General features: G+C 34.5%; 1 protein-coding gene across 1 annotated transcript; it reads right to left on the bottom strand.

The window, feature by feature from the left end:
• Window positions 1-472: 472 nt before the first annotated feature.
• Window positions 473-13,233, bottom strand: LOC108988111 (agamous-like MADS-box protein FUL-L). Its single transcript, XM_018961230.2, has 8 exons — window positions 12,732-13,233; window positions 3,142-3,220; window positions 2,406-2,470; window positions 1,863-1,962; window positions 1,695-1,736; window positions 1,215-1,256; window positions 934-1,076; window positions 473-768 (listed from the first exon to the last, which is right to left on the bottom strand). The coding sequence occupies exons 1-8, from the start codon at window positions 12,914-12,916 to the stop codon at window positions 657-659; spliced, it is 768 nt and encodes a 255-aa protein (XP_018816775.1). The 5' UTR covers window positions 12,917-13,233; the 3' UTR covers window positions 473-656.
• Window positions 13,234-14,812: the final 1,579 nt, after the last annotated feature.

Here is a 14,812-nt window from a genome sequence, read left to right on the forward strand (position 1 = left end):
GGGAACTGCATTGCTAATTGAGCTGCTGTGCTTTGAGGTTTGGGTTTGCGCTTAGCTGGTTTCCAGGGTAGGAACCCATTTGCTCAAGCTGGGGGAGGATTTTAGCAGACCCTTATTGTAGATGGTTCAGCAGAGTGTAGTAGCTCCTTGTCTGGTACTAGAATTAGAACTTTGAGTGAATGTAAAGTACTTCTTGACTGGTAGACTTGGTCAAAATCTAGCTCATTGTAGAAGAGGCAAGGGGGAAGTGGGCATTGCCTTAATTAACCCTGGTGACCTGCTCTATTTGAGCTTGCTCCAATTTGTTTGGGGCAATTGTCACCATATTAATTAGATTAGGAGCAAAGGATGGTTCGGGCGCGGTTATGCCAAATAGAGCCAATCGTTTGCCGTCTCCGTCCTGGCCTTTTGGGGCTTCTGTTGAACTACCATCGAAAACAAGCATAGCCAGCCATATGTGATCTGTCAGAACTATCAGCCACGCCCATATGCAAACTGCAGTATTGGGCCCAAGAACTCTTTAAGAAGAAAAGGTGCAGTCTCGAGAGACTTGAAATTTCGAAATACAGTGACGTGATGGAGCAACATCATATTAAACTTTACAAGGATTGTATGTCGTTATCTTTTCCACTTCAAAAAGCCTCAGCTTGGTGACTCTATCCATTCATGTGGCGGAGCATCCATGGTGGCATAAGCGTGGTGGTACTAGGCTGAGTCTGTGATCCAGCATCTTCATCTACTATTGCTGTTGCCCCGAAAGTAGTCCCACTACGTAATTTATTAAAAAGATCATGTACGTGCATTAGCTGATCAGCCAGTTGACGTCAAAAGATCACTTGCATAGATCTCTGACTCAAGACTCACGCACACATATTGTTTCTTATTCGCAGACGTGCGTTTAGAGAGAGAGAGAGAGAGAGAGATCTAGAGTACCCGATAGTTAGAGAAGGAAGTGCTAGCGTCAATGGTACTGGCGACTGTTGTGGGGATAGCATGAAGGTGCTTGAGTTTTGGCCTATGCTTGGCTGCTCCCGGTGTGCATGCTCGACCAGTACTGTCTTTTCATTTTGCTTGAGCTATTTGTCATAAAAAGAAAAAGAAAAAGAAATGTTCATAAACATGAGCTTAATTTTAGTAAAGTAAATGGGAGATAGAAGCTGACTCCGAGTATGAGATGATTCTGTACTGTACGGTCATTTTGTACATTTTTTTACCTCTTTAGCAAGCAAGTTGTTTTGATCCTGCAAAGCTTTTTCCTGTCACAAACCACAACGTTATAGTTGACGTACGTCCAGAATAAACATGGTGCATGGTGGTTAATTAAATTTATATTACAAATCGATCCGAAGTACTCTAGGATATTGTGACCAGCTCAAGTACGTACATGCATGCAATGCCAACCTAGTGATCTCTCTAGGCCCCTTGGTCGCATTATATATTCTCGATCGGTGGCTTATCATGTAGGTTTTAAAGTACTGCATGCCCCTTTCTGGGTTTTTCCCATGCAGCAGCATGCATGGTAATTCTATAGCCAGCTCCTTATTATAACGAGCATTAACTTACTCCAGATGTCTTGTAATTATGGAACTTGATAGCCTTGCGTTAAATCTTTTGTCTAAAACAAATCAAAATTGGTTTTGAAAGACTATGATCATCCCAACCAAGAAAAAAATAACCGTAATCATCTTAATTACCTTCTTCTGCAGCTCCGTAATGGATTCATGCATAAGTTGATTCTGCATATATAAGCCAAATGATTTATATGAGTATATATATATTTAAATAAAATCTGTTTACACATGAACGTGCGTCCTCAAAGTTAGGTGCGCAATCAAGATACAAAGCAGCACTACGTTGATCACCTTTTTTGTTCGTACTCGCTTCAGACCTGTATCAAGTTGTTGCTCAAGATTTTGGAGCTCTCTTAAACTTAAGGGATCCAGATCTTCTCCCAAGAAATTCCTACAATATTATGTACCCAATGTAAAGTCTCATCGACATCGCACTAATTGATGGCCAATGCCTTTAATTCCTTAAACCAAGAGATGCATGAAATCACATCATCTAAAAAAAAAGGTATTTGCATGATGCCCAACATTTGACTAACCGACCAATTTGGCAAAAATCATCACGATCTATTGAACTTTAAGCATGATTTCTTTCATTTTCTTTTTTGGAGAAAATCTTGAAAGCTATCTACCCTTCAAATTAACCCCCTTGAAATAATTTATTGGCTAAAATATCATCATTTCTGCTGAACGTTTTTGCGGTAGATCTGATTCATTAAATACTCATACCAAGGCGATCAGGTTGCTGTGATCTGGTCAAGAGGTGCTTGATTTTGTTCAATTTGCTATAATAGCTCAGCTCATTTTCTTTTCTATGAAAAGTACTCAGCTAATTACCTTATGTTCCTTTGTAAAACTTCAGTTCTGGCCAAGAGCTTGGGGAATTCCAGAGTCCAGTTTCCCTGGACGCCATTCAAAGAAGGGTTATAGAAATCACTGCATGTATTCATTAATTTTCCTGATCAACTGCTTTTAGTAAGCACTTCAGCAAAGATCATGGCCATTTGATGGATCACAGAGCCCATCAGAGCATTAGAGTATCCAAATTAAGTGCTCATGAGGTACATTCCAGACATTGATACAATAATGACCAGATCGAGTCGTATAACGCGAATTAATTGAAACACAGATGTGAACATAAATACTAGCCTAAAAGAAAAAAACGAATAAGAAGAGAGACCATACTAATTAAGCACATAAATATTCCCGTGATTTTGCATCATGATAAAGACCATATATATATATATATAATATATATGCACATGGGAACTTTCAAGGTAAGTACTTGCTGGTATCCCCTTTAGTTACTCTTCCCAACTGGCAGTCAACCAGCTTGGACTTAGGCTCCTAAACCCAAAACCAAAGCAAACTTGAGAAAACATGGTTTTGGTGATCCCAATGGTGAATGGACAGAAATAGTATATAAGACAGACATGATGTGCTGTGGGGTAGGAATATACTTGGTAAACATTGAAGGATCGAGAGAATGGATAAACACAACGGTCAATGCAGAACACAGTTTAAGTCATGTTAAGGACATATATATTGGATGTTGGCTTGCATGAGATCATACCTGTGATTCAGAATCAGTTGCAACAATCTGTCTTTCAGCATATGAATACCTTTCATATCGTTCCAGTATTCTCTCCATGCTGTAACAAAAGAATGTGTATATAGCGAAATATATAGAATGCATAAGACTTCATAAAAACTGAACCAGCCAATAAAGAAGCATTGAAGTTGAGGGAAGTAATCAAATAAATGTATGATCAGTACTATATATATAGACTACCTTACATGCATGTACACTTGGTCGAGGTGAGCAATCGGGAGATCAGGCAATTTCGATTTCTTTAGAAAAGCAAATCTCAGTTACTATTATTATGATCTCCAACCTCAGACAAAAACAGTATGTAAGAATCCTAGTCCTTCTAGGATTGGGAACCCTAATCTTTCATTAATCTAAAGACATGAGTGGCGAGTACTTTAAAGAGCAAAATAACGAGTTGACTATGAATCAATGAGCTATTTTTGGTACATCTAATTAAGTACTACGTGCGTGATCATACCTAGCTAAGATTGTCATGGATGTGTTAAGTTCACATTGGATGGGTAATTTGTGAAGGTATGCATGGCCGCCGCTTAGTTCCATCTTGGAACTACGATCTATAAGTGACTTCATGGAGTTCTACTTATAATAACTTTGACAAAGTACTTTTTAAATGCGGCTAGCCTAAATGTGACTAGCGCTTTTTTTTTTTTTTGATAGCTAACAAGCGCTTTTTAAAGATAAAGGATATTAAGTAAATCATCATGTGGTATTTATGAGTGAAAATCAAAGTCAAACTAGATCCACACTACTTGTTTGACGTGATCAGGTAGACTAATTAGTATCATGAAAAACATTGTTGCTCATAGCATCGCTCATGAAGCCATGGTGTACCTTATTATACAATGCAAATGAAGAGCAAACTAATATCTAACGATCATAAGAAACATTGTTTCTCTTTGTCACGATCCTGAGAGTTAAAGGTTTAGCCAAACTAATATCTAACGATCATAAAGCTCTTGGATAAGTAGTAAGTTGTTTAGTAAAATCTTGCATACTATTTGTAATAGGTGTAACATACCATGCATGGGTGCAAAGGAGCTGGATGACCATCATGTGCAGTGGATGGCTAGCTAGCTAGTAGTTTCAAGGTGCAAGTTTTTTAAGTTTGATAGCAAATTTGACGCTGGTGGCGGCAGTATACATCCATTTGGAGAGAAGACAAATTGTGTATATATTTGGAGAGAAGACAAATTGTGTGCATACCAATAGTCTAGAATCAATTTCAAGAGTGGATTCCTTCCAACCAACCCTACAAAATATATGGCAGCTAGAAAAATCTCGGGATTTCTCCAAGCAGCTGGTACTAATAATTTATAATAAGTTGATCTAATCCAGCCCTACTATATTTGCTAGTTTTTGTGTTGATCCTTGTGGTGATAGCCGGGATGCCGCTAGCTTTAATCCTCCGTTTTATCGTGTATTATATGCTTAAGCATTCTCCCCGATAAAATAGTTCGTGTCTTTTAATATCAAGAAGTCCAAGAAGCCGATAAATAATTTAAACTAAGACATTTGTTGATAACCAAGGGCGTTCTTTCTTCCATCTTTACGTAGACATTAATTGATAAGAGGTGAATGCTTGAAGGATACTTGCTTTGAGGTCAAAAAGGGGCCCAAAGTCTCTTTAACACAACAAGGTATTGGATGGTAGTGATGGCTATGTATGGTAAGAATAGACTTTTTAAGTATAAAGATATTGAAATATTGAGAGAGTAGGCACTACCATCTAGGGGTGTCAAATCGTGTTAACAGGTTATGTTCGTGTTGTTTTAAGACATGTACATTATACTTAATGGATCAATCCGAACACGACCCGTTAAGAATTTCGTGTCAAAATCTCAAACTCTAACACGACTCATTAAGATAACGGATTGACACGATACGACCCGTTTTGACCCATTATTGAAACAAAATAGATTGACACATTACGACACGACCCAACCTGTTTCAACCCGTTTACATTAATGGGTTGAACAGACCCATTTCAACTCGTTTGACCTAATTAATTTTATATAAATATTAAAATATAAACAATATTTATAAAAAATTAAAAACTAACTACAAGTCCAAAATTATAATCCAAACAATAAAAATACCGACATTAAAATTCTAACAGTACCAAATATGATAAACACATAATTACACAAATATGATAAACACACATTGTAATAATATTAAAGTTACAATCTCAAATATGATAAACACACATTGTAAAATATTAATGTTACAATCCTAAATATGATAAACACACAAATCTAAATAAATTTAGAACGTGTAGCAGTTGAGATTTGAGAAAATTGAGGGACTCGAGGGCTGTAGGGTTACTGGGTTAGGGTTTTTTGAATTTTTTCAAGTTTAGATCTAAGGGTATAAACGTAAATTCAACTTCTTTAACGGGTCATAACGGATTGACCCGTTGTTAAGCACTCGTGTCTTAACGGGTCAATCCGTTTTGACTCAAATCCGTTAAGACTAAACTCAAACTTACTTTTGTCGTGTCATGTTTGTATTGAGTTAATGGATCATATCATATATTGCCACCCCTATAGTACCATTTATATTCTCCAGTGCCAATGATCAAGCGTTCACTTGCAGTAACCTCTCTAATTCTAACTCCAATTGAGGAAAGATAAAATATAATAATAATGAAGCTAAGTCTTGATAGCAAGTGTTATGAATATAATACAAATAATTAAACCTATATCTTCTCATTAGGTTAAACTTTTAGGATAAGTGGTGGTTTAATATGATATCAGAGAATATGTTAAACTGATGGAAATAAATAAATTTAATTATTTGTATTATATTCTTAACTATAAGGATGCATTTTGTTCTTATGCAACTAGTGCATATTGTTATATTTACAAATTAGTGAGTGATCATGAAGATGAGTTATTAGTTTGGAAATAAAGTTAATTGGTGAAGAGCTGGTTTCTTTAATTGATAAAATAAACTCAAAATGATCAAGGGCTAGTCATCTTCATCAATCAATTATAGCAAAGAAACTATCATTGATAAAGCCTAATAAGCAATCTGTTGAACCAATATTGACAGATGGAGTATATAGTATTCTATCTAAAATTTCTGCTATGTCTTAGGCAATGGAGAAAAAACTACTATTGAATACTTCCTTGATAAAACCCTTACATTTCTTTCTTTCTATCTTTTTGGGTGAATAATAAAGTTGTGTCATATATAAACTCATCATGATACGATAGGGTCACATTTTACAAAAGCTACTCCTATCAATTGCATGCATTTAAGCTGAAATACAAGAGCCAACAACAAAGCCACCTGAATAACCCTTCCATTCTATTTAGTGAAAGATTGGGCATAAAAAGCTTGGCAACAAGGGCTTGGGGATGTAATGCTGCAGGATATGTAATGACTTTTATGTGCTCAAATTGAAGAGAATTAGGGGATAGTTTTTTGTATAATGGTCCTTATGATGTGGTAGGCCAAACTTATGATGATGAAGATATGAAAACAGAAGATGTAGCTTTCTAAGAGGAATTCCTCTATAGTATCCTGATTTGGGTAAAGTTATGCTAAGTAGTTCCATTATTATTGTAGGTATCAAAAGGTATATATGGAATATGTGGGAAGCATAGTTTCCTCCCCTATACCAACATGGTCATACTAGCTAGCACTAAAAGATCAGTTAATTCCTCTTTTCCTAGGATTGGCATCGAGATTCAAGCTGACACAGACTTAGGGTTTGTTTGGATTCACAAGTTATCTCAGCTCATCTCAACTCATCTCAACTCATCTCACTACTATTCATTACTATTCAGCAACTTTAACTCACAAATCTCACTACTATTCACAACTCATCTCATTACTATTCATAATCCATCTCAACTCATCTCAGCTCATCTCAAGTCATCTTCGAATCCAAACATCTCCTTAGACTCACCAAAATCCTTATCAACCCTAGATTTTGGTAGTGACTGGGAATTTGAATTACCTAAGAAACCATTTCTTTGATCATGTCATTATATATGAAATATCTTTGTATTTATAGGCATACCTTTCATTGATCAATTGTAGATGAAAAATTATTTTTCTATAAGTAATTGAAAGTCTTGGCGTAGTCGTCATGCACAATGTAGAGAAACACGATAAGGCCGAATAAAAATTTATACAAGGAAATTAAGAATATTTGGCCCATTAACTGTAGAATAGAAGAAGAATGTCTTAAACTCTTCCATCATCCACTCATGATCCTCAAAATTTCTATAATTTATTTACCTCCCCTATACCTACATGGTCCTACTAGCTATCACTAAAAGAGTTCATTACTCTTTTCCAAGGATTGGCAATAGGATTCAAGCTGGCACAGACTCGCCTAAATCCTTATCAACCCTAAATCTTGGTAGTCGGGAATTTGAATTACCTAAGAAACCATTTCTTTGATCATGTCATTATATATGAAATGTCTTTGTATTATAGGCATACCTTTCATTGATCAATTGTAAAGGAATAGTTCTTTTCTTATAAGTAATTGGAAATCTTATTAAAGATGGCAATGGCTTAGCGTTGTCATGTACATTGTAGAGAAACATGATAAGGCTGGAAAAAAAAAACTATACAAGAAAATCCTGAATATTTGGCCCATTAAATGTAGAATAGAAGAATAATGTTTTAAACTCTTCCATCGTCCACTCATGATCCTCAAAATTTCTATGATTCATTTCCCTCCCCTATACCTACATGGTCATACTAGCTAGTACTAAAAGACTTCATTTCTCTTTTCCTGGGATTGGCATCAAGATTTGAGTTGGCACAGACGCACCTAAATCCTTATCAACCCTAAATCTTGGTAGTTGGGAATTTGAATTACATTTCTTTAATCATGTCATTATATATGAAATGTCTTTGTATTTATAGACATACCTTTCATTGATCAATTGTACAACAATTATTTTTTTATAAGTAATTGAAAATCTTATTAAAGATGGTAATGGCTTAGTCTTCATGTACATTGTAGAGAAACACAATAAGGCCAAAAAAAATTATACAAGGAAATCATGAATATTTGGCCCATTAAACATAGAATCAAAGAAGAATGTTTTAAACTCTTCCATTGTCCACTCATGATTCTCAAAATTTCTATGATTTATTTCCCTTTCCTATACCTACATGGTCATACTAGCTAGCACTAAAAGAGTTCATTTCTCTTTTCCTAGGATTGGCATCAAGATTTGAGTTGGCACTAACGCACCTAAATCCTTATCAACCCTAAATCTTGGTAGTTGGAAATTTGAATTACATTTCTTTGATCATGTCATTATATATGAAATGTCTTTGTATTTATAGACATACCTTTCATTGATCAATTGTACAACAATTATTTTTTTTTTTTATAAGTAATTGAAAATCTTATTAAAGATGGTAATGGCTTAGTCTTCATGTACATTGTAGAGAAACACAATAAGGCCAAAAAAAATTATACAAGGAAATCATGAATATTTGGCCCATTAAACGTAGAATCGAAGAAGAATGTTTTAAACTCTTCCATTGTCCACTCATGATCCTCAAAATTTCTATGATTTATTTCCCTTCCCTATACCTACATGGTCATACTAACTAGCACTAAAAGAGTTCATTTCTCTTTTCCTAGGATTGGCATCAAGATTCAAGCTGACACAGACTCACCAAAAACCTTATCAACCCTAAATCTTGGTAGTCTGGAATTTGAATTACCTAAGAAACCATATCTTTGACTATGCCATTATATATAAAATGTCATTGTATTTATAAGCATACCTTTCATTGATCAAATTTAGAGGAGCAATTCTTTTTCTATAAGTAATTGAAAATCTTATTAAAGACGGTAATGGCTTAGTCGTTATGTACATTGTAGAGAAACACGATAAGGCCGAATAAAAAATTATATAAGATAATCAAGAATATTTGGCCCATTAAACGTAGTATTGAAGAAGAATGTTTTAAACTCTTCCATCGTCCACTCATGTTCCTCAAAATTTCTATGATTTATTTCCTGCCAAATATATTAAACCTCTATACATATAAAAGCCATCTTCCGTGCTGCTATAATTTTAGGGCTACCATATTATAACTCCCTAAAGTTTATTATAAAGAGGTATACTATTATCCTTCTAAGCTTAACTCAAGCCATCCCAACTCTACCAGAAAAGACGCTCCATAAGGCTCCACGACCTCACAATGGATAAAAGGTACTAGTAAACAATTTTTCGCTCTTTCTACACATACATCATTAATCATTACCAATAGTTTTGACATTCTCTTAGGTGACTATGGTGACGATCTTTCCTAAGAAGATTGTGTAAAGCACCAATTGTGTGGAGATGGTGACACCTAGCCAGTTGTTGCGATTGGGGAAGGGGAGGAAGAAACACTAGATGAATAACTAGTTGCCAATGCTATTGCCCCTATGCTGGAAAGGCATGAAGTAGTAGTACCTATATTTATAAGGGACTCATGATAAGTAAAAAAGGTTTGAAGTTCTAACTTCTTAATAACAGGATAAGGAAAGCAAGTAGATGACTTGGATGATCAGCTCCAAATGCACCTATTCAGATTATTTTGAGAAAAGAAAGAATAAAAGGAAATATCTCAATATAAAGTTTCAGAAATGAATAGATGTGTTGGGGAAAAATATAGCTTCAACATTTCACAAGCATTAAGCAAACCCTCTTTAAAACTTCTGTTAAAGGGGGGCAAGTGCTACATGCTCAATTGCAATCTATTCTTTGACACCTTTATAACTTTTATAATTTTTTTAATATTATTTTAATTTGATTTTTATATTTCAACTGAGACATTGTAGAAAGGAGGGGAGCATATAGGTGGTGGATACATATTTTGCTGCTTTTATAAGTTTTTTTAGCCATCAACAAAGCGCGCATGATATTAAAGAGTAATGATACTCACACAACACATTTTACAACGTACATGTTTCACAATACATGTTGTAAAATAAGAAATTTTTTGTAAAATGATATTATTTTTATAAGGTAGTTTATAAAAATATCTCTCATTTTAAAATATTATTGTGTAAAATATTGTAAGAAGTGACGTATCATGTTTATCATTTTTTTTACATTTAAAGGGGTTCGGACATTAATTAACACGTTCTGAGAGCTAGCTAACATTCCTTCGATATGTAAGTAGGTTATAACACTTCTATGGCTCATGTTAATATATCATAAGTGAACTTCTGCACTGAAGGCTGCAACAAACAATTTGCAAAGTTCAAATACTTGTAAATTTGTAATTTATTGTTTCCTGAATGTCCCGGCGAGGGTTTTGGAGCAAACAACTAAGTTAGCTATATATCTAGCTAGGCATGTGCAGTCTGATCCCAGGAGATATATGTACCAGCTGATACATCTTGCAGGATATATGTCTATACCCGACAAGAGTACTAGGGATTTATGACCGAAAATGTCCACATAGGAATATTAGCTTTCGGACACAATTAAGCTAGCTTGGACAAATGCTTCCTGCTCAGGCACCTTGAACCTTAATCCATGACCTATTGGAAGTTATTGCGTGGATACTTTTCTACATAGCTATCCTTCTGCCAGCTAATTATAACTAGGCTTGGTTTGAATTATAAAATGCTCTCAACTCATCTCATCTCATCTCATCTCAATATCTGAACACTACAAACACAAATACTTTTTAATTTCAAATTTTTAACCTTTTTATCTGATCATTACAAATTTTTCAGACTTTCGAACAAAACACAAAAAGTAATATTTCAACTTTTTCAAATTTCAAAACAAAGATAATATTAAAAAATTATGTTCTAATAATATTTTAATTTTAAAATATTTTTATTTAACTTTTTCTCTCTCATTTTTCAAAATCTCATAAAACATATTAACTCAAACCAATTGATCACTACTATTGACAGATTATCTCGTCTCACTATAGAGGCCTTAATCTTTCCATCCATAAATATATATATATATATATATATATATATATATAAGTTGGAGTACTAGCATCAAGACTGATCAATTCCATTGAAGGTATAAGTGTTGATCCGCCCGCTATTCTCTATGTGCAAAAGGTTGAAAAAAACATCTCTGGCTGAAGATTTAACTAGGGTTTACTTTAGATTAGAATGGATTCATTGTCAATTACTTTTCGGGTGCGAAGGAAACAAATCTTACTCGTACATTTTAAAGCACAGTAACCTAATAAGTATGACTCATATATATTTGTTACCTTGTCCTGTTCATTTTGATGGATAATAATAATGATAATAAAATGAATATTTTAGAAATTAAAGCTTCTCTCTGCGATACGTACGTCTAGGTACTTTCAGTTAATTTCGTTTCTAGTACTTGAGTGGCTTTAGTTCAGTCTTCAATGTTTCCTTCCTCTCATATATATAATAGTGGATCCCAGTACTATAATTTATCCAAGCCGTGACTCATTATGATTTGAAATGGAGTTTGCATGCTTGATCCAGATCAGTTTTAGGTAGTTTTCTCCAACCTTGTGCAATATATATATAACTTCTCTAAGATCTATCTGGAGACCTCCATAAAAAGTGAAACTAAAAGTGGGTGTATTTTACGTATCCATTTAATTTCATGCTTTCTTCTAAATTAAAAATGGTTATACGGGTACTGGAAGATCTTTGTGGAGATCTTAAATAACGAACTTTTATATACTTTCCACGATTAAAATCATTGAGAAGGCATCCTCCTTTGTGCACCAACAACATTGGATATTAGCAAATACTAGCTAGGTTATAAAACCGAGGAAATATAACATGACCACGCCCCGTGACACACAGCTCAAGGCCGTGTCCATATATTATAAATTCTTCTAGCTAGCATATATACTGCATATATATATATAGCTTGTATAATGCTGCATATCGTCTATCCACTATTGGTCTTACCCAATGGATGCAATGTAGAGTCTGTGAAATAATGAGCAATCTCTGTATATAATAAAAGAAAATTTACTATCAATTTCACTTTCTTTTCTACTTTACAAAAACCTTTTTCAATTTAAAAAAATTCAGACACACAAATAGCATTTTGTTTTCTCCTGGTAGCTAGGTTTTGCTTTTTTTGACAATTTTTTCTTCGTTTGCACCTTCTTAGTTGATGCTAGAAGAAATATAGGAGAACGCCTACATTGTCATCTAAAAAAGGTCAAACTCTTAAGTATGAAGTATAGTCTTATACACAACCTGTGCTAGCTTGTGTTCGAGAGACTGGACTTAACATGGAGTACTATAAGTTAACTTAACATGTAATTTTCAAACGCCTCATGAGTGTGTAGGATGAACTAAATTTGATGGCAGTTGGGGGATACGCTAGCTAGCCCTGACAAACAAACACATCAGTCGGGGATGACCTAGCTAGATTTGATGATTTCACTACAATTAATATTCAGACCAGTTGAGAAAATAGATTGAAAAAAAAAAAATTTAAGAAGAAAAACTCAAAAATGCTGTAACAAACAAATAAACCACAGCAAAACAAAAAAAGAACAAAAAAGATCAAGGTGAAACGTAGTCATGTAAAAGTATGAACCTTGAATCAGAGGAAAACTCAAAGAGCTTCCCTTTTGTGGAGAACACGATCAAAGCGACCTCAGCATCGCATAGCACTGAGATCTCATGTGCTTTCTTCAGCAACCCGGTCCGCCGCTTCGAGAATGTCACTTGCCGGCTGATCTTGTTCTCGATTCGTTTAAGTTGAACCCTACCTCTCCCCATTTTTTGCGTACCTTTTTCTGATCTTCTTGGGAAAAAAAAAAAAACTATCTAGCTAAAGGAAAGTAAAACAGCTGAAAATCTCCAGGAAAAAAACCCTAAATAGGGTTCATTTCAAGGCCAGGAGATAAAAAAAGAAAAGCATATTGTGAAGAAGAAGATGATAATGATAGTGGTGGTGGGTCTCTCTGAGTGAGTGAATTATGGGTGCCTTTCTATTTTTGTGAATGAGAATGGTTTATGGTTATATATTATGTTGCAAAAGGGTTTCTATGTATATATATAGGAAAGCATGGGAAGAAAGTCTCCCGAGACGGAGAATAAAGATATTAAAAGGCTACTGAGAGTGAGTGGGAATGGTATGGTGGAAAACCAGAGTGGTACCAATGAGCAAACCAGGATTAGTTGGGGGAATACGTTGTCGAACTATGATTGGTGGAGAGTGGGTCACAGTCGTTACTGTCTCAATTTGAGCCACAGGTTAAGCTGAAGGCATGCAGTTCGTACGGATATCCTGTCATCTCAGCTAATCTAAGCAAATATTGCTATGCGGGACCTGCAGGGGGCATCATGTCTTTCTCTTTTTCCTTTTCTTTTATTTATATATATATATATTTTTTTTGTCTTTGTTCTGTAGTAGTATTTATGTCTGTTGGTGACAGACGGCGCTGCACTTTCACGGTTTCACCACCAGCATTGCCTCTGCAACTTCTTCTACTTCATGTTACTTACTTTACCTTTTCCAGTTTTTATGGGCATATTTCCAGTTTAGAAGGATTATTACTATTATTTTCATTACCAAAAGAAATCTCATGATTAATTTCCACGACAAACATCCAACGTCGTTGCGGCCTCTTTCAGTACTCACCACTTTCGATTTTTACTACGACTGATCATCATCATCTTCGATCGACTCAAAATATATACAGACTGGCCTTTCATTTTGGACATGAATTAATTTCTCTATCTTATTTTTGCCACATTTGTTTCCATAGCCCTTAATTTTCCAGTACTACTACTCTAGAAGTCACATGATTTTCCTTTGATTCTATTGATCAATATTTTCTGCCCGATCGACCGAAAACAGATTTAGAAAAACTAATCAATTTCAGTACTCGAAATAATAAACTCGTAGAATTAATCGATCGTGTATGCTTCTTATTATAAGTTACATTATCGATCGATCAACACTCGAATCTTCTCTCTAAACATATATATCCGATCGATCGAGTTGATCTTATATAGATGATCATAAAGTTATAACAAAGTTCATTAACACTCATTCAATTCATTTACATGCATAGGTGGAATCAAGTCGTCATTGGAGATCAATTAAGCAAACAAACAAATTCTTTTTGGTAGGTTTTTTTTTTTAATCTAGTTTTCGATGATCACTTGGTAGAAAAAAGTCTTATTATGATCGACTGGAGGGCATTAATGTTGCTTTTGATATCCTCCACCAATATCTGATCATGAGTACAACCTCTTAATTAGTTTTGGCATATACTTTTGATCTGCTCGGCGCAATTTCCTAGATATAGACTTAATTCTCAGTCTTGATATTATGTCTTATGATTTATCAAATTACTATAAATTGGTTTTGACTATATATAGTACTTTATATATATTTATATATATATATATCAACATGAAAAAAATCGCTGAGTTTGCAGCTAATTGGTAATTAATACGATCTTAAACAAAATTAAAAAAATTGGTAATTAATACGAAATTCTAGTGCTCGTTTTGAAAACTATTGGGTTCAAATATTTAAGCTTTACGGCGCCTTTGCTACATTCAGATAGCGCGCCTTACGTTGTATTCAGATAATGAGATATTTTGAGATATATATATATATATATATATTATATATTCTGTGAATAGAAAAAAATAGGTAAA

The sequence above is a fragment of the Juglans regia genome, chromosome 1, assembly GCF_001411555.2.
Source record: "Juglans regia cultivar Chandler chromosome 1, Walnut 2.0, whole genome shotgun sequence".
In the NCBI taxonomy this organism is placed as follows: Eukaryota; Viridiplantae; Streptophyta; class Magnoliopsida; order Fagales; family Juglandaceae; genus Juglans; species Juglans regia.